The 16,288-nt window shown below is 36.4% G+C and overlaps 1 protein-coding gene across 1 annotated transcript in view; it reads left to right on the plus strand.

Moving 5' to 3' along the window:
- Nucleotides 1-14,891, plus strand: part of LOC140148395 (protein mono-ADP-ribosyltransferase PARP14-like) — a 30,802-nt gene extending 15,911 nt beyond the window's left edge. Inside the window, exons 10-14 of the mRNA XM_072170323.1 lie at nucleotides 863-946; nucleotides 9,446-9,833; nucleotides 10,945-11,144; nucleotides 12,207-12,381; nucleotides 14,191-14,891. Of these exons, the coding sequence (XP_072026424.1) occupies nucleotides 863-946; nucleotides 9,446-9,833; nucleotides 10,945-11,144; nucleotides 12,207-12,381; nucleotides 14,191-14,480 (1,137 nt within the window). The 3' untranslated portion in view covers nucleotides 14,481-14,891. The remainder of the gene's footprint in view (nucleotides 1-862; nucleotides 947-9,445; nucleotides 9,834-10,944; nucleotides 11,145-12,206; nucleotides 12,382-14,190) is intronic.
- Nucleotides 14,892-16,288: the final 1,397 nt, after the last annotated feature.

Consider the following 16,288-nt stretch of genomic DNA (forward strand, 5'->3'; position numbering starts at 1 on the left):
TTGTCTTTATTGTTTGTGCGCCTTGAGTTGTTTTGAAGATTGTGCGCCTACTAAGAACCCTCCATTATTATTATTATTATTATTACTTATTTGGTGCCTCATCAACTCCCACTGACCAAAAGCGACATGGAGTTGCTAATGCAAGTTGGTAGCTTATTGGAGAATGCAGATATTACACTAGCTTCCAGAGAAGAACGGCACTCTCTTCCCCATGGTGAGCGTACAGCGCGTAAACACAAAAATTGGGCTCTGAATCAGTGGCTGATTCAGTCAAGACAATAGACAGGTAATCTCATTAGCTGATCACGGGTCAAAGCATGGTTTGGAGCAGAGCGGTACTTTTGAAAGGAACACAAAAGTGTGGTGTATGTCGCTCGCTAACAGGGTGTGCTCTTCGATCAGAACAAGAACGTGCTATACTTCTCTAGAAGCTAGTGTAGTGCTATCAGTATCATTAGCATGGCAAATGTATGTCAATACCCAGCAAACACAAAACGTTTTAAAAACATTTTTAAATGGGTTATATTTTAGGTTTTAGTTTTGGTGAAATGTTTTAATAACATTAAATGTCAGGTTTTATAAAGGTGGTGAAAACGTTTTAAAACATGTTTGAAAACCCACTGACAATAACATTTTAAAATGTTGTCAAAATGTTATTGCAAAATATTTTTAGCAAACAATTTTTTGCCAAATATTTCATCAACACTTAAATAACATTATTTTAGAATATTTTGCAAAACTGTTTTGAATGCTATGAAAACATTTTATACCTTTGATATTTTATACCTTAATTGATACGGTCAATTACTTATTTTACAACTGGCACCAAGTGTGAAATCTTAACTTTTTGTTTTCCATATAGGAATTGTCCTATGATAGTGATTTAATGGGTGCTATGAATGGAAGTAAACTGAAGGAGGTCAAAGCATGTGCAGCTAAATACAAGGTAGGTAACATGAAAGTGATCTCAGCTTATAAATACATCTTTAGAGGATGTAGTCAGAGCCCCAACATTAAAAAAGAGCTCTAAAACTGGAGTTAGGTTACCTTGAAAGAACTTTTTTTTACAACCAATGTATATTGATAGTCTGGAACCTCAGGATTATGAATTCAGAGGTCGTATTTTTCTCCAGGATTGCAAAAAAATAGATATTGCGCAATAATGATGACGTCATCAAATTTTTGTGAAAAAAATGCAAAATTTATGAAAAAAATTCTTACCGGTATAGATACATGAAATACTTCTTCTTCCATTTCTGCTAAGTTAAAAGCTGTATTATATTTAAATATTGTGTTAGAAAGCTTTTAATTTTATTTTTTACATTGACGTGTGTACTAAATATAATTTTTGATTGCGATTTTCTCAATATGCCGTTTTTTCACTTTTTGGGGGCTATAAATATTGGCTATTTTCTCTGATAAACATATATTATAACCAATTTTTAAATCTTTTAAACTATTTTCATATACACTTGGATGTTCTTAGTAAGAAAAAAATATGTTTGATTCAAAAATATATATTTGTATAACGTCTATCGAACAAAATATGATGACGTCATCAAGTTTGACTCCGCATGTGAAAAATATCAAAATCATTTTTGTTACTGAAAACGATAGCTGACATCAATATATGTAATTTAAACTCAAATAGGGACCTCACCTGGCCTTGATGTACGATTTCTGAGCAAAACAAAAATATATACAGGGTGTCCCAAAAAAAAGAGGCCCCACATTGCGCCCTCTTTTTCTCCTATTTCTGAAACGTTGATCAAATATATTTTGGTATGTAAAGAAACCCTAAATCGTTAGCTTTAATACACCAAAACAATTCTTTCAATCTGCTCACAATTTTTGAAGATATGCCCTCTTTAAGAAATGTACCCGTTTTCACTCTGTCCACGGATGAGGTTTAAACGAAACACACGGTTAATGACATGTATAGATAATAGCATTAGTCTTGGGAAAGCATTCACTATAAGCGAGGATCACCAGCTAGCCGCAACCTCAGATTACTGCTGCATTCGCAAGTATCCGGCGCACAAGGATGGTGCATAGCATAATTAATGCAATGAGAACTATGGCTGAAACCTGTATTCGTCACGGAGGCAACCAGGTCGAGGGCAGAGCAGCACAGTAAACTCACTTCAAAAGAACCAAAGACAAACTAAGCAGCCCTTTTCAGGGCTACATTTTATTCCAAAAAGAGAAATGACTTATGTTGTCAATAAAAAGAAAGCAAGAAACGAGAAAAACATAAGTAATTGCAAGTATAGCAAAACAAGTCCCATCCTACATCAATTTCGACCAGATTAATGACACTTAACAAAATCCATAACCCATAAGCCCACCGGTAAAGCCCATTCCCTTAAATAAAGTTGTTATTTTATAAAGTTATCATCGAGGAATGTTTTATATTCATGCATGGTATATGCACTTTCCAATCTTTGAAGTAGCCAAACCTCCTCCGTGGACAGAGTGAAAAACGGATACATTTCTTTAAAAGGACATATCTTCAAAAGTTACGAGCTAATTGAAATAATTGTTTTGGTTTATTAAATCAAAAGATTGAAGGTTTCTTTACATACCAAAATATATTTGATCAACTTTTCAAAAATAGGAGAAAAAGAGGGCGCAATGTGGGGCCTCTTTGTTTTGGGACACCCTGTACATGCATTGCTGTCTGTATAAAAATGAAACTTCAAATGCATTTTTCTTGCATTATGACGTTTAACAGCTTAATGTTCAACACGATTGAGCTTGGTGATATTTTGCATATTACATTAATGAATCCCCAGCGTTATCACAAATACCCATATCTCTGTTCCCATCCAAATAGTGTGTGAGCTCGGGGTTGGACGGTACTATTTTTTTTTTTTTTGGGGGGGGCAAAGTTGCACTTTTACCATAGGTAGTTGATATCATGGGTTATACAAAAATTTCTGATAGCAATTGAACCGGAGTAGCTTTTGGCGGGAAAAGGTCATCGAACTTTACACAAACTTTACGTCAAATTTCAAACTTGCTCTAATTGTGTTACAAACCATATCTCTAGTCACAAAGATTCAGAAACTGTATAGTTTGACCTATATAGGACATATCGTTATAACCGAAAAGGTCAAATGTCACGTTTTTGGCTTCATTGTGGTCAAAAACATCAACGTGCTCCGATTGTGCCAAAAGAGGTGTCAAAATGTTCGTTTTGATCAATCAATTCAAATAAGGATAGGATTGCACCATCTTGTATGTTTGACTACCTAGGTAACACAGCAAAATAGGTCATGGTCAATAGGCCTCAATGGTTGCGTTACACACTTTGCCATAGATAATTTAGATTTCCACGAACACGCACAGGATGGAACTACATTGAACGCAACACCGCACAAAATAATACAGAAGTACAAATAGACTGCAGAGTAAACGTTGAAACCAATGAGTAGCGTACCTCTTGTAATAGCCAGGAAAACATCTATACCACTTTCTGAATGCACGCTTACAGTGGACAGCAGTATCTCTCTTAAAGATAGACAGAAAGCACGGTCCTCAGAAGGGGTATCTTACTATCTTACACGAAGACAATGATTCCAAAAACCAAACGAGTCATCGTGACTTACTTCGGCATTAGACCCGGATGTGTCTGACTTCATTGTAAATGGTGAGATCAACGTTGATTTTGTCTGCCCTATAATCCCCACGCAAAATGCTTGGACAGTTTGTTTATTTTACGCATCCCCGCTCCCCTTATTCAATGTTGAATGCAGAAAAATAGTAAAAAGTGGTTGCCCTCAATCTGCGTGTTTCTACTGGGGAACGGTTGGCGGGTAATGTGGTTTAGTTTAGAGTGTTACCGGTTAATGTGCTCAGTGGAAACAGATCGGCTCAGAGTTATGCGGTGTGGACAACCGGGAACCGTGATCCACCTCATGAGGTAGACCATGTGGTGTGATACCTGGTATTTATGTCAGTGGAAACAAAACGGTTAACGGTTGCTGGGTGTTGAACTTCTTTTATGTACATTTTATGTATCACATCGTGACCTTAAAAGCAGCTTGGGGGTAAGGAAAATATTTTCAGTACTTCCGGTACACACCACAACCCTTATTTTAAGCATCAGTAGAAACGTGCTGGTTGTTGCCTGAATCGGATTGTGGGTTACCAGATAATATCGTAAAAAGACAGAGTGCTCAGTGTAAACACGCAGATAGTCTGCTCCAACATTGTTTCCAGGGGGGAGGGGAGGGGAGCAAGCAAGTACATAACGTGAGCTATGAAACGTATCATGTATCTGGTTCAATTCACTGAAATTTGATCTATAAAACATCATCTGTCCCAACGATTTTCGCACAAGATTGTAGGTCATATATCTACTACGGTCACCAACAAGCCCTGACGTTATTCAAAGTTAAAAAAACTACTGTTTCAACATGGCTGCAAAATTATGTCAGGAATTCACCACAGTAACTTGTGATCAATCTATCTGCGTGTTTCTACTGGGGAACGGTTGGCGGGTAATGTGGTTTACTTTAGAGTGTTACCGGTTAATGTGCTCAGTGGAAACAGATCAGTTCAGAGTGATGCGGTGTGGACACAAGGCAACAGTGATCCACCTCATGAGGTAGACCATGTGGTGTGACACCCGGTATTTTTGTCAGTGGAAACACAACGGTTAACGGTTGCTGGGTGTTGAACTTCTTTTATGTACATTTTATGTATCACATCGTGAACTTAAAAGCAGCTTTGGGGTAAGGAAAATATTTTCAGTACTTCTGGTACATACCAAACCCTTATTTTAAGCATCAGTAGAAACGTGCTGGTTGTTGCCTGAATCGGATTGTGGGTTACCAGATAATATCGGGTAAAAATACAGAGTGCTCAGTGTAAAGACATAGCCCTTGTGCTGCAGAAGAAGCCGGAGAAGTACAAGAAACTGATTCTTCGTATGGGAGGTTTCCATATTGCATCAAATTTCATGGGAGTTTCACCTAATGAAGTCAACAGGAATTGAAGACATATTGGTAGAATCGAAAACACGTTTAAGAGGAACAGCAAGTAAAATAATGGCAGGGAAAGATTACTATACCTAATGCTGCGAGCACACCCTTTAGTGGCAGATGCTATGTTTGAATCATACTGGGAATCATTTGAGTAGTGTCTTCAGGGTGAAGGAAAGGATGCTGAGTGCCTTTCTGGAATATCCCTCCATATACAAGAACTTATGGCAGCATTGAAAAGGCTGTAACTGCTTTAATTGTCGAATTCCAGAAAACCCAGTGCACATCGCCTATATGTCTTATTTGGCTGATGTACATATATGTGGTAGGGATCCTACACCATGTCAACCGGTAAACATATATGCGAGCGGTCATGCTGTTGGGAAGCATATCTGCAAGGAGATAGGAATATGCTTCCGTACCCGGTAGCTGCAGGACATTACAAATACCTGGATGCCTTCCACACTATTTAGAAGCCATGGAGTCGATGTCAGTTATAGCCCCGGAAGTTAATACTGCCTTCAAAAGTGGTAAATTCACAGTACTTCACCAGTAAATATTTCAATGGGGTGAGGAGTGACATGGCATTAGAACAGACATACATTATTGTGATGCAAAGACTCGCTTATTCCATGGCATAATTAGCCACCAGCAAGCTGCGATGGTAAAATAAATTATGGTAGCTCCTAGACTAACTGCCATATCTGGACGTAAAAGAGATGGTACACTTGGCAAGGTAAACTACAAACACCACGAAGATACTCCAAAGCTGACTATATAAACATATCAATGCATCAACTAAAATGCCAAATGCCATAATAACCAAGATGGTAAACCTATGGGTTTACACTTGTCAAGATCTGCTTAACATATCTGCTAGACACAACATCCCTAGACCTTAGAAAGACACAAAGTCATTATTCCAGCATGAATAGACCAGCTATCCAGGTTCTCCTTTTCAGTCGAATGGCTGCATTTGAGCAAAGGAAATGCAGACTTCATAAATGACATGAAGACATCGCTAGGCGATGATTGGCCAGCTCATGAGTCACCCGCAAGCATAAGTACTGATGGTAGTTGTAGCGTGATAGTTGAAGCGATGGCCTTTATCAAATGGTTTCAGCAATTCAGAAATGAAACTTTCTTTGATTTGCAAGCTTATTATCTGACGAAATTGCTGAGCCTAAGACCTGCAGGTTGTGATGACATATTTTGTCGGGGATAGGTATGATGTTGGAGATCTGGTATCATTGAATGGGGAAAAACGGAAAAAGCGAACAAAGGGGAACACTTCAAAGGAGTATGACCCACAGGATACCCTGCTTATTACGGACTAGGATTTATTCATGATGAATCCAAAGAATAAAACCAACCTTCTTCACTATCTTGCAAAGGCATGGGAACGTCAACATGGCAATCTACCACAAGGTGTGCATCTCATATTTGGAGATTGCTTACGTGACCCTGGCTGTACATTAGAACTTACAGTGGCGGGTGTTGCGATCATTCCTGTTGTCATGTGCTCTCCATGAAGAAGCAGATACCAGGATGTTTGCCCATATTCAGCAAATGTACATCACCACAAGAAAGTTCTAATAATGCAACTGACACAGATGTAATCATCATGGGAATGTATAACGCTGTACGCATTCCTGGACTGAAGGAATTATGGCTTTAAAAGATAAACATCGCGCTCATTGCATACCACTGTGGAAACAATGAGCAAAAACATGAACATTGCTGAACTGGAATTAACAGCATTGATTCTTTCCTTATGCGTACTCAGCGGCTGTGACACAGTCAGCTATCCTTATCATAAAAGGATGGCTCTAGCGACACTACTAGATAGTGGTAGATGCAATGCCTTCCAGCATAAGGTAACTGTGGTGAAGATGGTGATATATGGAGCTGGAAGAAGAATTGATAAGGGCAGCAATTCTTCTTCGCGCTCTATGGGCGATATTATGGCTTCTCTTGTAGTTTGGATGATTTGCAAGCCCCTCTGTTTGCAAAAGAAAAAAAGTGGACTTGAGACATTTTCTGTATTTGGTCTGTTCATCATGTTCCCCTTTGTGGTCATATTCCGGTTGCTGCGCAGTGAGCGGCTCTGACGGATACTTGCGCGTTATAAATTTTCATATTATTATCATTTCCCCCTTGCCCCCTACAGAAGATGCATTTGCGAACGCTGGATGGAAGATTGTCAATGGCAAACCTGTCCCAATCATAATGCTGAAAAACCCCAAACCCCAAATCGTAATGAAACATAAGCCATGCAGGTGTCTAAGTGCACGAAAAATTGTAAATGTGCAAATAACAGTGTAAAGTGTATGCATGTACAGTCAGGTAGCCCTGATAAATGCGTACGTGTTGCAGCTGATTGCATTCTGCAGGATAAGGATGATGAGTAGTGTCAGATATGAAACTACAGACAGAAGAAGTGGTGAAACAACTGCAACAGCAACTGCTGTTGAGAAATCTAGGTTACAGAAATAAGTCCAACAGAGTCTTTCTTATCACATATGAAATTAAACCTATTTATGATATATACAGTACCTGAAATTATACATCAAAGTTTCAAATTTATGTAGATAAACATTTTAACCACGCTGTACAAGAAAAACAAAAAAGTAGACAAGTCTTGTGAAGCTCAAAAGTCATATAATGCAAGAAAACTTCGCTTGAAGTTGAATTTTCATACAGACAGCAATGCATATCAATAGTTTCTGTCGCTCATAAACCGTAAAGAAATTGAGTGTGCGGTTCTTACACGAGTTGAAATCAAAGGTAACAATGCTTGTCATCATATAAAACAATAAAAACTATTTCGATATTTTTTACATGTAGAGTCAGATTTGATGACGTCATCATATTTTGTCCCATAGATGTTATACAAATATGTATTTTGGAATCAAACATATTTTTTGTTACTAAGAGCATCCAAATGCATATGAAAATAGTCTTAATATATATTTATAAATATTTAAAGGTTGCTATATAAAAAATTATGTTTATCAGAGAAAATAGCCAATATCTATAGCAATGTAAAAGTGAAAAAACGGTTTATTGAGAAAATCGCAATCAAAAATTATATTTAGTACACACGTCAATGTGCAAAAAATGAAATTAAAAGTTCCCTAACACAATATCTGAATATAATACTGCTTCTAACTTAAAAGAAATGGGAGAAGGTGTATTTAATGTATCCAAAACAGGCAAGATTTTTTTTTTGGTAAATTTTGTATTTTTAATCCAAAATTTGATGCGTCATCATATTTTGTACATAGATAGGCGTTATACAAATATATGTTTTGAAATCAAACATATTTTTTCTTACTAAGAACATCCAAAAATATAATGAAAATAGTTTGAAAGATTTAAAAATTGGTTAAAATATATGTTTATCAGAGAAAATAGCCAATATTTATAGCCATTTAAAAGTGAAAAAAAGCGGCATATTGAGAAAATCGCAATCAAAAATTATATTTAGTACACACGTCAATGTGAAAAATAAATTTAAAAGCTCCCTAACACAATATCTAAATATAATACAGCTTCTTCCTTAACAGAAATAGAAGGAGGGGTAATTAATATATCCATACAGGCAAGAATATTTTTTAAATAAATTTTGCACTTTATTCACCAAAATTTGATGAGCGTCATCATTATTACATAATATCTATTTTTTGCAATCCTGGAGAAAAATACGACCTCTGAATTCATAATCCTGAGGTTCCAGACTATCAATATACATAGGTTTTAAAAAAAGTTCTTTCAAGGTAACCTAACTCATTTTTTGTATTCTTGGGGCTCTGACTAATGAGTGTAAAGTTCAGTTTCATACCGTTTGCAGCATTTGAAGTGTCTATAGTATGTATCTACCTCGAGTCACCGGTACTAGCTTTGAAGTTCAGCATGTTCTGCATTAGCTTAGCATTACTTGGTGCGTGTACATACTTTAAATGCACACGATCAATGTGCTGCATATGTACATGCAAGAAACTAAGCTAAACCAACACAGCACACGCTGAACTTCAAAGCTGACTTTGGTTCAATTAATGTTTTTTCTGGTTTAAATACAAGCTAAAATGAGAAGGAAGTGTTTAGTGCATTGGTTATTACTTGGCCCTGATGCACAAGGTTCCAGGTTTAATTCCCAGTTGTAGTGACTTGCAGAGTATTGGCTATTAGGGGGGGGGGGCAAAGAATTTCACTGGTAAAATCTAGAGATTGATTTATACTTCTGCTCCACTCAAGGTACATTTAGAATAAGTAAATGAACATTGAGAGGATGTAAAACTGTTGGTACATTTAGTCATACCAATGCAAGTAGCTCACATTCAGTTTCAAAAGAGGCAAATTATGCCCCTGGTTCTTGTGCCTCTTTGCGGTGTCCCATTTGCACCTATAGTAATAAGATTGAACCTATTGAATGTTGCTTCTATTTCATCTGGCAGGTAACTGTGACTCCATTACCCTATGGTCAACGCCATATCAAATCCTTCCAACTAGAAGGTAGAAGACTAGATGTACTCAGTGCCAAATCCGATATCCAACAACTCTACCTGACATTACAGAAGCAGTACAATGAACATAAACATGCTCATAAGCTATGTGAAAATGTGGAGTGGAAGTGGTGGTCTAAAGAGGAGTCAAAATATATTACATATGATATTGATGTTACAGCAGAAATTGAGCAAGCTTATCAAACAAGCAAGCCATTTGTGGATCCACCGCAGCTGGCAGGCTTCAGAATAGATTTACAGACCATGAAGGAGATTGATCTTAGTGGGGGATTCCCTGTCAAGGAGACTACAGTACAGAGGATTGCCAAAAAGGGACCAGGTAAGGGTGTGTTTTAGACACAAAACAGAAAATCGTCACTGGGCGGGAAAAACCTCATCTGTACTTTTTGCCCTTGAACATGGATGAAGCAAACCATTCAATGTAAAGTATACACCTACAAAGCTTTATCCATTTTCAAGGGCCAAAATTAAATATGAGGTGTTTCCTGCATGTACTTTTGGCCCTTGAACATGGATGAAGCAACCTCTTCAATATAAAATCTACACCTACAAGGCTTTATCCATGTTCAAGGGCCAAAAGTACATGTGAGGTTTTTCACGCCCAGTGACAAAATGCAAAATGGAAAGGGATTGAAACAAGAATGGATTCACTTACCCAAGTTACATGTGGATGTCAACAGATTGCCATAAATGGTAAATTACACTATGGTGCAAAAATGGTCTCATAAGTATGTTTACTTTTTTTACAGGTGGCGCTGGATGCCAATAACCTGCTACCCCAGTTACTGCGCATAAACTGCTAGATTGAGAAAATTGAGGCAAGCAGCGTTATTAAGATCCTGCTTTTGAAGGGTTGCAGTGCCTAGAAAATTGATGATGAAATGAAAGTTATCTTCGGTGGTGATTGTGATATGTCACTGTTGCTTTTTGGAAAAGGTATTTTTATTTCATCACAGATTTTCTGGGCACTGTAACCCTTAAACTGGAACTTAATCATGCTACATGCCTCAATTTTCTCCATTTTGCTGGTTATGCGGTTACTTTAGGCAGGTACTGACATCTAGCGCCTGTAAAAAAAAGTAAACATACTTATGAGACCATTTTTGCACCATAGTGTACATAAGGACCAGTGATTGCACTGACGAAATTTCATTGATATAGCTCTTTCACTTCTGGGCGATTTCTAAAACTTTTTGATACCCCCTCGTATATACAGTTATATGTCTTTTTCTGATCAAAATAAACCAATGAATTCCCAAAACATTTTTGGTCAATAAATTGAAAAACCAGTTTTATCATTTGGACACAAATGTTGCTATGTTGTTCAAAATTTAGTGCAAGGACATCATGACTGGGATGAGATCAGCATATATTTATAGATTACTGTATATTGAAAAACTTGAAATTTTATTATTATTTTTTCATTCAAGATACACGATCTGATTTGCCAACAACTTGGGGGAAAATGGAGGCAACAGAAAACTTGAAAGTAATTGGTTTGTCAAAAACCTCTTCTGAATACCAGACAATTCAAACAACGTTCCTGTCTAGTGTTGGTGTTGGTGGACATGGCACTTGCTCATGTAAACAGTGCAGACGCACACCTAACAGGGGATTTAATGTTATCAAGGTTGGTATTTTCATATTGTAATTGTCAGAGTGCACACTGCACAGAGGTACGGCAGTACAGTGGTACTGGATTTGACATAATTTTTGAAGTGTTAGTGGCAAGACTCTTCACCTCTAATTGCCACTCTCCACTCAGGTGTATAAATGGGTACCAGCATATGTGGGCAAAGTAAAGTGGCAGACCCCTTCAGCAATGAAGAATCTTATAAAGATATAACTTTAGAAAAATGAATTGTGAAAAAAAGTGGATTTTGGGAGGTGTTAAACAATGTTAAAAGCATATGGTATGTAAACAAAATGCCACAAGGGTGTTAAATTTTGAAGCCCAAACATCGCATTTGGAATAGAAGTAATTATTTCCTTCAGAAATGATAATAAAACTATTTAAAACTGATTAAAACGTTAGACATTTAAAGGTGGGTGACCCGATTGACAGCCTCGCCCCCCCCGCTTTACCCAATCAAAATGCAGGTTTTGGTATCAGGTGAAAGTTCATATTTTTCTCATTTACATATTGAGAAATTAGGCTTTCTAAATCTGTATATTTCCGAAGAAATCCTCAAAAAACTTCATGTGCCACGTTTAAGACTAATTCGACAGCTTTTTGATGATTTCTTCGGAAATACACTGATTTGGAACTCCTAATTTCAATATGTTAATGAGAAAAATAGGGTCTTTCATTTCACATCAATATGTTACATGATCATGATGATAATAATCATTAATAAACATACTTTAGACTACCAGTATCACACTGTATAAATGTTAGTAATTCCATAAGGAATTTACAAGAAACATTTATGTGTTCTTTTTGCATGCATGCTTGAAAGAGACAACATTTTATGTTATCATAGGTTTTAAAGAATTGGATTTTCCCAATTTATCTGGTCGTCTTCGTTTAATACATGCCTTACTACAAGTAAAATATTGAATTTGATAAACAAATGATAATATGTGATTGGAGCTCATTTCTTGTGAAAAGGAAGGGTGTGTAAAAGCTGTCATGTTAAAATGATGTAACAAAATGTTTAAAAACAACATGTTGGTTTCCCCTTGTTTCCAGATTGAAAGAATCCAAAACAAAGAGTTGTTTCGTCAGTATCAAGCTAGAAAAGAAACTATGCAATTGGCACTTCCTAACATAGATGTGGAACAGAGTCTCTATCATGGTACAGCATCAAATGCATGTGATGCTATTAATAGAAGAGGTTTCAACAGAAGTTACTCAGGTTTGAAAGGCAAGTATTTAACATTGATAGAACATATATGATGATATAAAGGTAATTCTGTAGAAGAAAATTACCAGGGATAAGAGGAATAAGTGGTCCCAGGGTCAGAATTTCGGCGAGAATCGGAGAATTGATTTTCGCAAAGATTCTTGTGAACAAATTTGCGTGAATCAAAGTTGATTCTCCCAAACTTTTGTAGTTTACATAGAAGTTGATTAACAAGAATCAAATGATTCCCGCAAATTTATTCTGCAAGAATCAAGATTGATTCTGTGAAACGAAGTTCTGACCCTGTGGCCCTGTGGAATGAGTTCAGAAAATGTACTTTAAATGAGCTCTGGTGTGTATGTGTGCATGAAATATGTAGGGATGGGGCGTGTATGGTCAAAATGTTAGCCCTGGATTTGTTTTGGCAATTCCTCATGCATGCCTCAATACAACTTGGACCCACAATCCCGGAAAAAATGTGTTTGAACACCCACTGTTATTCCCATGTTCTTCTTAGTATAGTGCGCACGCTATATGAGTCACTGGAAAGTAAGAATTATAATAGAGTTCTCTCAATGTTCATCTTAAGCATATCCCCTCCCCTTTCCCCACCAATCAATTTTGGGAGAAGATATGGTGAAGATGAGCATATTGGGCATGTCAACATTGTACAGGGGTAGAAGGGGGACCATTTCCAATAAGGCCTTTGAAGTGTCCGAACAATTTTTTCTAAGACTGCAGTTACCCTGAGATGTCAATAGATGTGATGTCAAAGGTCATCTTCGGATTATCTTAGGCTTGTATAAATTTGTTCAAAATGCTTCTGCGTGTATTCCGTGACTAGCTAGGCATGTCTTGATATTTGTGACCATCCACCATGAACCCAGTGTAAATTGGCTATTGCTTATTTAGAAATATTGCCCAATAAAGCTAACATAAATCAATAAAAAACAGGAATATAATGTTCAATAATGTAAGAAACTGTTAAGGCCAAAAACAAAAGATTGTTTGCTTGTCCTCCACAACTTTTTCAGAATTGGGTTGGTCGGTCAGGATATTTTTATTTATTTATTTTTTTCTTAAATGTCATAGCCAAAACATGACTGTATGCCCCTAATTAGCGTAATAAATAGCCCAAATAGTTTTCTCTACTGTATACCACTTCATTAATGTTTTGAAACAGTTTAGAAGTGTGTAGAAACTGTAAAAAACTTTTCAAGATGTCAAAAATGTTGAAAGAAAAAAAAAATTTCTGGAATTTCCAAAATTAGTGTCGGTATTCATTAGTACAGTAAAACAAAACAAAAACTTTTTTTCCAGATTTTTCAGATTAGGGTCAGTCAGTGGAGGATTTCTTTTTTGTTGTTGCCTAATTGTGACTTTGCACTTGGTTCATCGTGGATGGTCATAATTGCATGTAGGGTATGCATTAAAAGGTTCTCTTCTACCAGGGCTGTCAAATAGAATGATAACATTTATGGTGGCCAAGAAAGACTGAATCTTTCTCAGAGGGTGTATGAAAGTCAAATTGAGCTGCCGAATATATGTTAATTCCACTTGAAATTCATCCTCCCGCTTTGGAAGGTATTTCCAAAATCTTCCACAAGGGTAGTGAGGACTTTAAGTGGAGTAGCCCATTATACACCCACTAAAATGTTTGACCGGCCCATCCTGTATGACATGATAGTGAATAGTAAAATACAATTATAAGTTTACATTTTATTTCTATAATTCCATTTACAGTTTGTAGAAGCTGATATCCCAAATGTTTGCTTTGACTTGTGATTTAACTAGTTCGTCAAATTATCTTGTTTTTTTAAATATCTACAGCTGGATTAAATGCATATGGAGAAGGAACCTACTTTGCCAAAAGTGCCAGTTATTCTGCACAACCCAACTACTCTGCACCAGATGAGATGGGACAACAACGTATGTACATGTGCAAAGTATTGACTGGGGAATATACCCATGGACGTAGTGGAATGAAGCTCCTACCCAACAAGCCCGGGAATCAAAACGAGATTTACGACTCGCTAGTTGATAATGTGAAACAACCAGGGATTTTTGTCATCTTTCATGATGCTCAAGCTTATCCAGAGTATTTGATTACATTTGCATAATGGTGCTGATACTGAAGTTGAATCTTTCAGTAATCAGTTGAGTACTTCACTGGCAATTGCTTCAGTAAGGTTTTTAACATTTGTTTTTAGTAATTTTTATTATTTTTATTATATTTTATTTTTATTATATTTTATTTTAACCAGTAAAATCCTTCCACAGCATTGCAGAGCTGCCAACTCTCCCTCTTTTCGCAGGAGACTCCCTACTTTTAAACCTTCAGAACCCTTAATTTTTGGTCATCTCCCTGAAAAGGAAATGGTTTCATCAATCAATCAATCATCAATCAGTCTTTATTTCATTCAAAATACAACAATACAATAACAGCTAGACAACACATTTGAATGAGGAGATGCTCAGAAGGCCAAAAAGGCCTGAACAAGCACCCCTTAACCTTAGCCTCCTTTTCTTAATTTGTCTAATAAAATAAAATTACATACATACAAACCCCCCCCCCCCTCCCACCCTCTTTCATACATTCATGTAGAACGAACTAAGCAGGAAAAAAATGATGAATAAAGAACATGCAGAATATAAGTGTAAGACAAATTAGGATTTCATAACATATGCTCACGTATAAAAAAAAAAGAAAGCTGACATTTTGTGAATATAGTATAGAAGCTAAGAGATCGGGTTAATTTTAATCGATTTTTTTGTTTTAAAAGGGAGAAAAATAAAACTAAGTAAATCAAAACTAAGAGGTATTAAGTGTACATTTCCATAAGGTTTGTTTTAATTTGGGATCTAAAGAGTTTTACTGATGTAGCCGTTTTGGCGCATCTGTCGATCGAATGCCATTTTCTTGGCCCGGCGGTTCTTATTGTTTTGTTAGCAAACTCTGTTTTTGTAAGATTAAGATGTACACATTTTGACAAATCTCCCTGATTGCAACAGGAAATCTCCCTTTTTTCAAGATTCAAATGTTGGCAGCTCTGGCAGTGTAACTAACTCCAAATGTAATAAGCTTTTGTATGGCTGTTGAACATCCAGTTCATCAGGTAACACATTTCTTTGCCATTTTTATAACACAATATTGGTGTAGTCGATACAGGTAATTTCAAATTGCAGTTGTTAAACTTAATGGATAATTACTTATTTTTGTGAAGAATTTATTGCACAAAGCTTTTGTCTAAGTGCCAAATTTCATGTATGGCTTTACACCAAAAAAGTCATGCTTTATATATTGAATCACTGAAAACATAATCAAAGTTATCAAACTACTAAATTCTTACGATATTGACCTGATATTGAGGATATTGAACTGGATTCAAATTTATTGAATATATACAGGGTGTCCCATAAAAAAATACTGAGTGTATGAATTTGGACATAAGTTGAGAAACATGCATCATAATCCATAAATTAAAAAAACTGCGTAGCACATCTTATTCTGCATCTTATACGCTGAGTTTACTTAAATCGGTTGACTGATTGCGAAGAAATTACCAATTACATAACGTATCAGGGCATAATTTAGTTGGTATCGCATAGCAGTTTACTACTCAATCTTGGCAAAATGTTTTTTCATTTGCATACAAGAGAATACAACAGCTATGCAAATTTTCATCAATGTCTGTTTTGCTATACAAATGGCCAACACTAAATTATGCCCTGTAACGCATGCATCAATTCACTTCATTCCAAGTTTAAAAGAAAGATCATTCAACACAATACCCACTAGTAGTTAATATGTCAAAGGGCTTTATATTTTGTTTGGTGAAATTCTTTTCGTTCTCCTTAAGCAGTCTGTTTCTTGCAAATCATTGAATTAGGTTTTGTTCAAATGTGAAAATATTGCAAGATATTAAAA

This window comes from Amphiura filiformis, chromosome 3, assembly GCF_039555335.1.
Source record: "Amphiura filiformis chromosome 3, Afil_fr2py, whole genome shotgun sequence".
Taxonomy (NCBI): Eukaryota; Metazoa; Echinodermata; class Ophiuroidea; order Amphilepidida; family Amphiuridae; genus Amphiura; species Amphiura filiformis.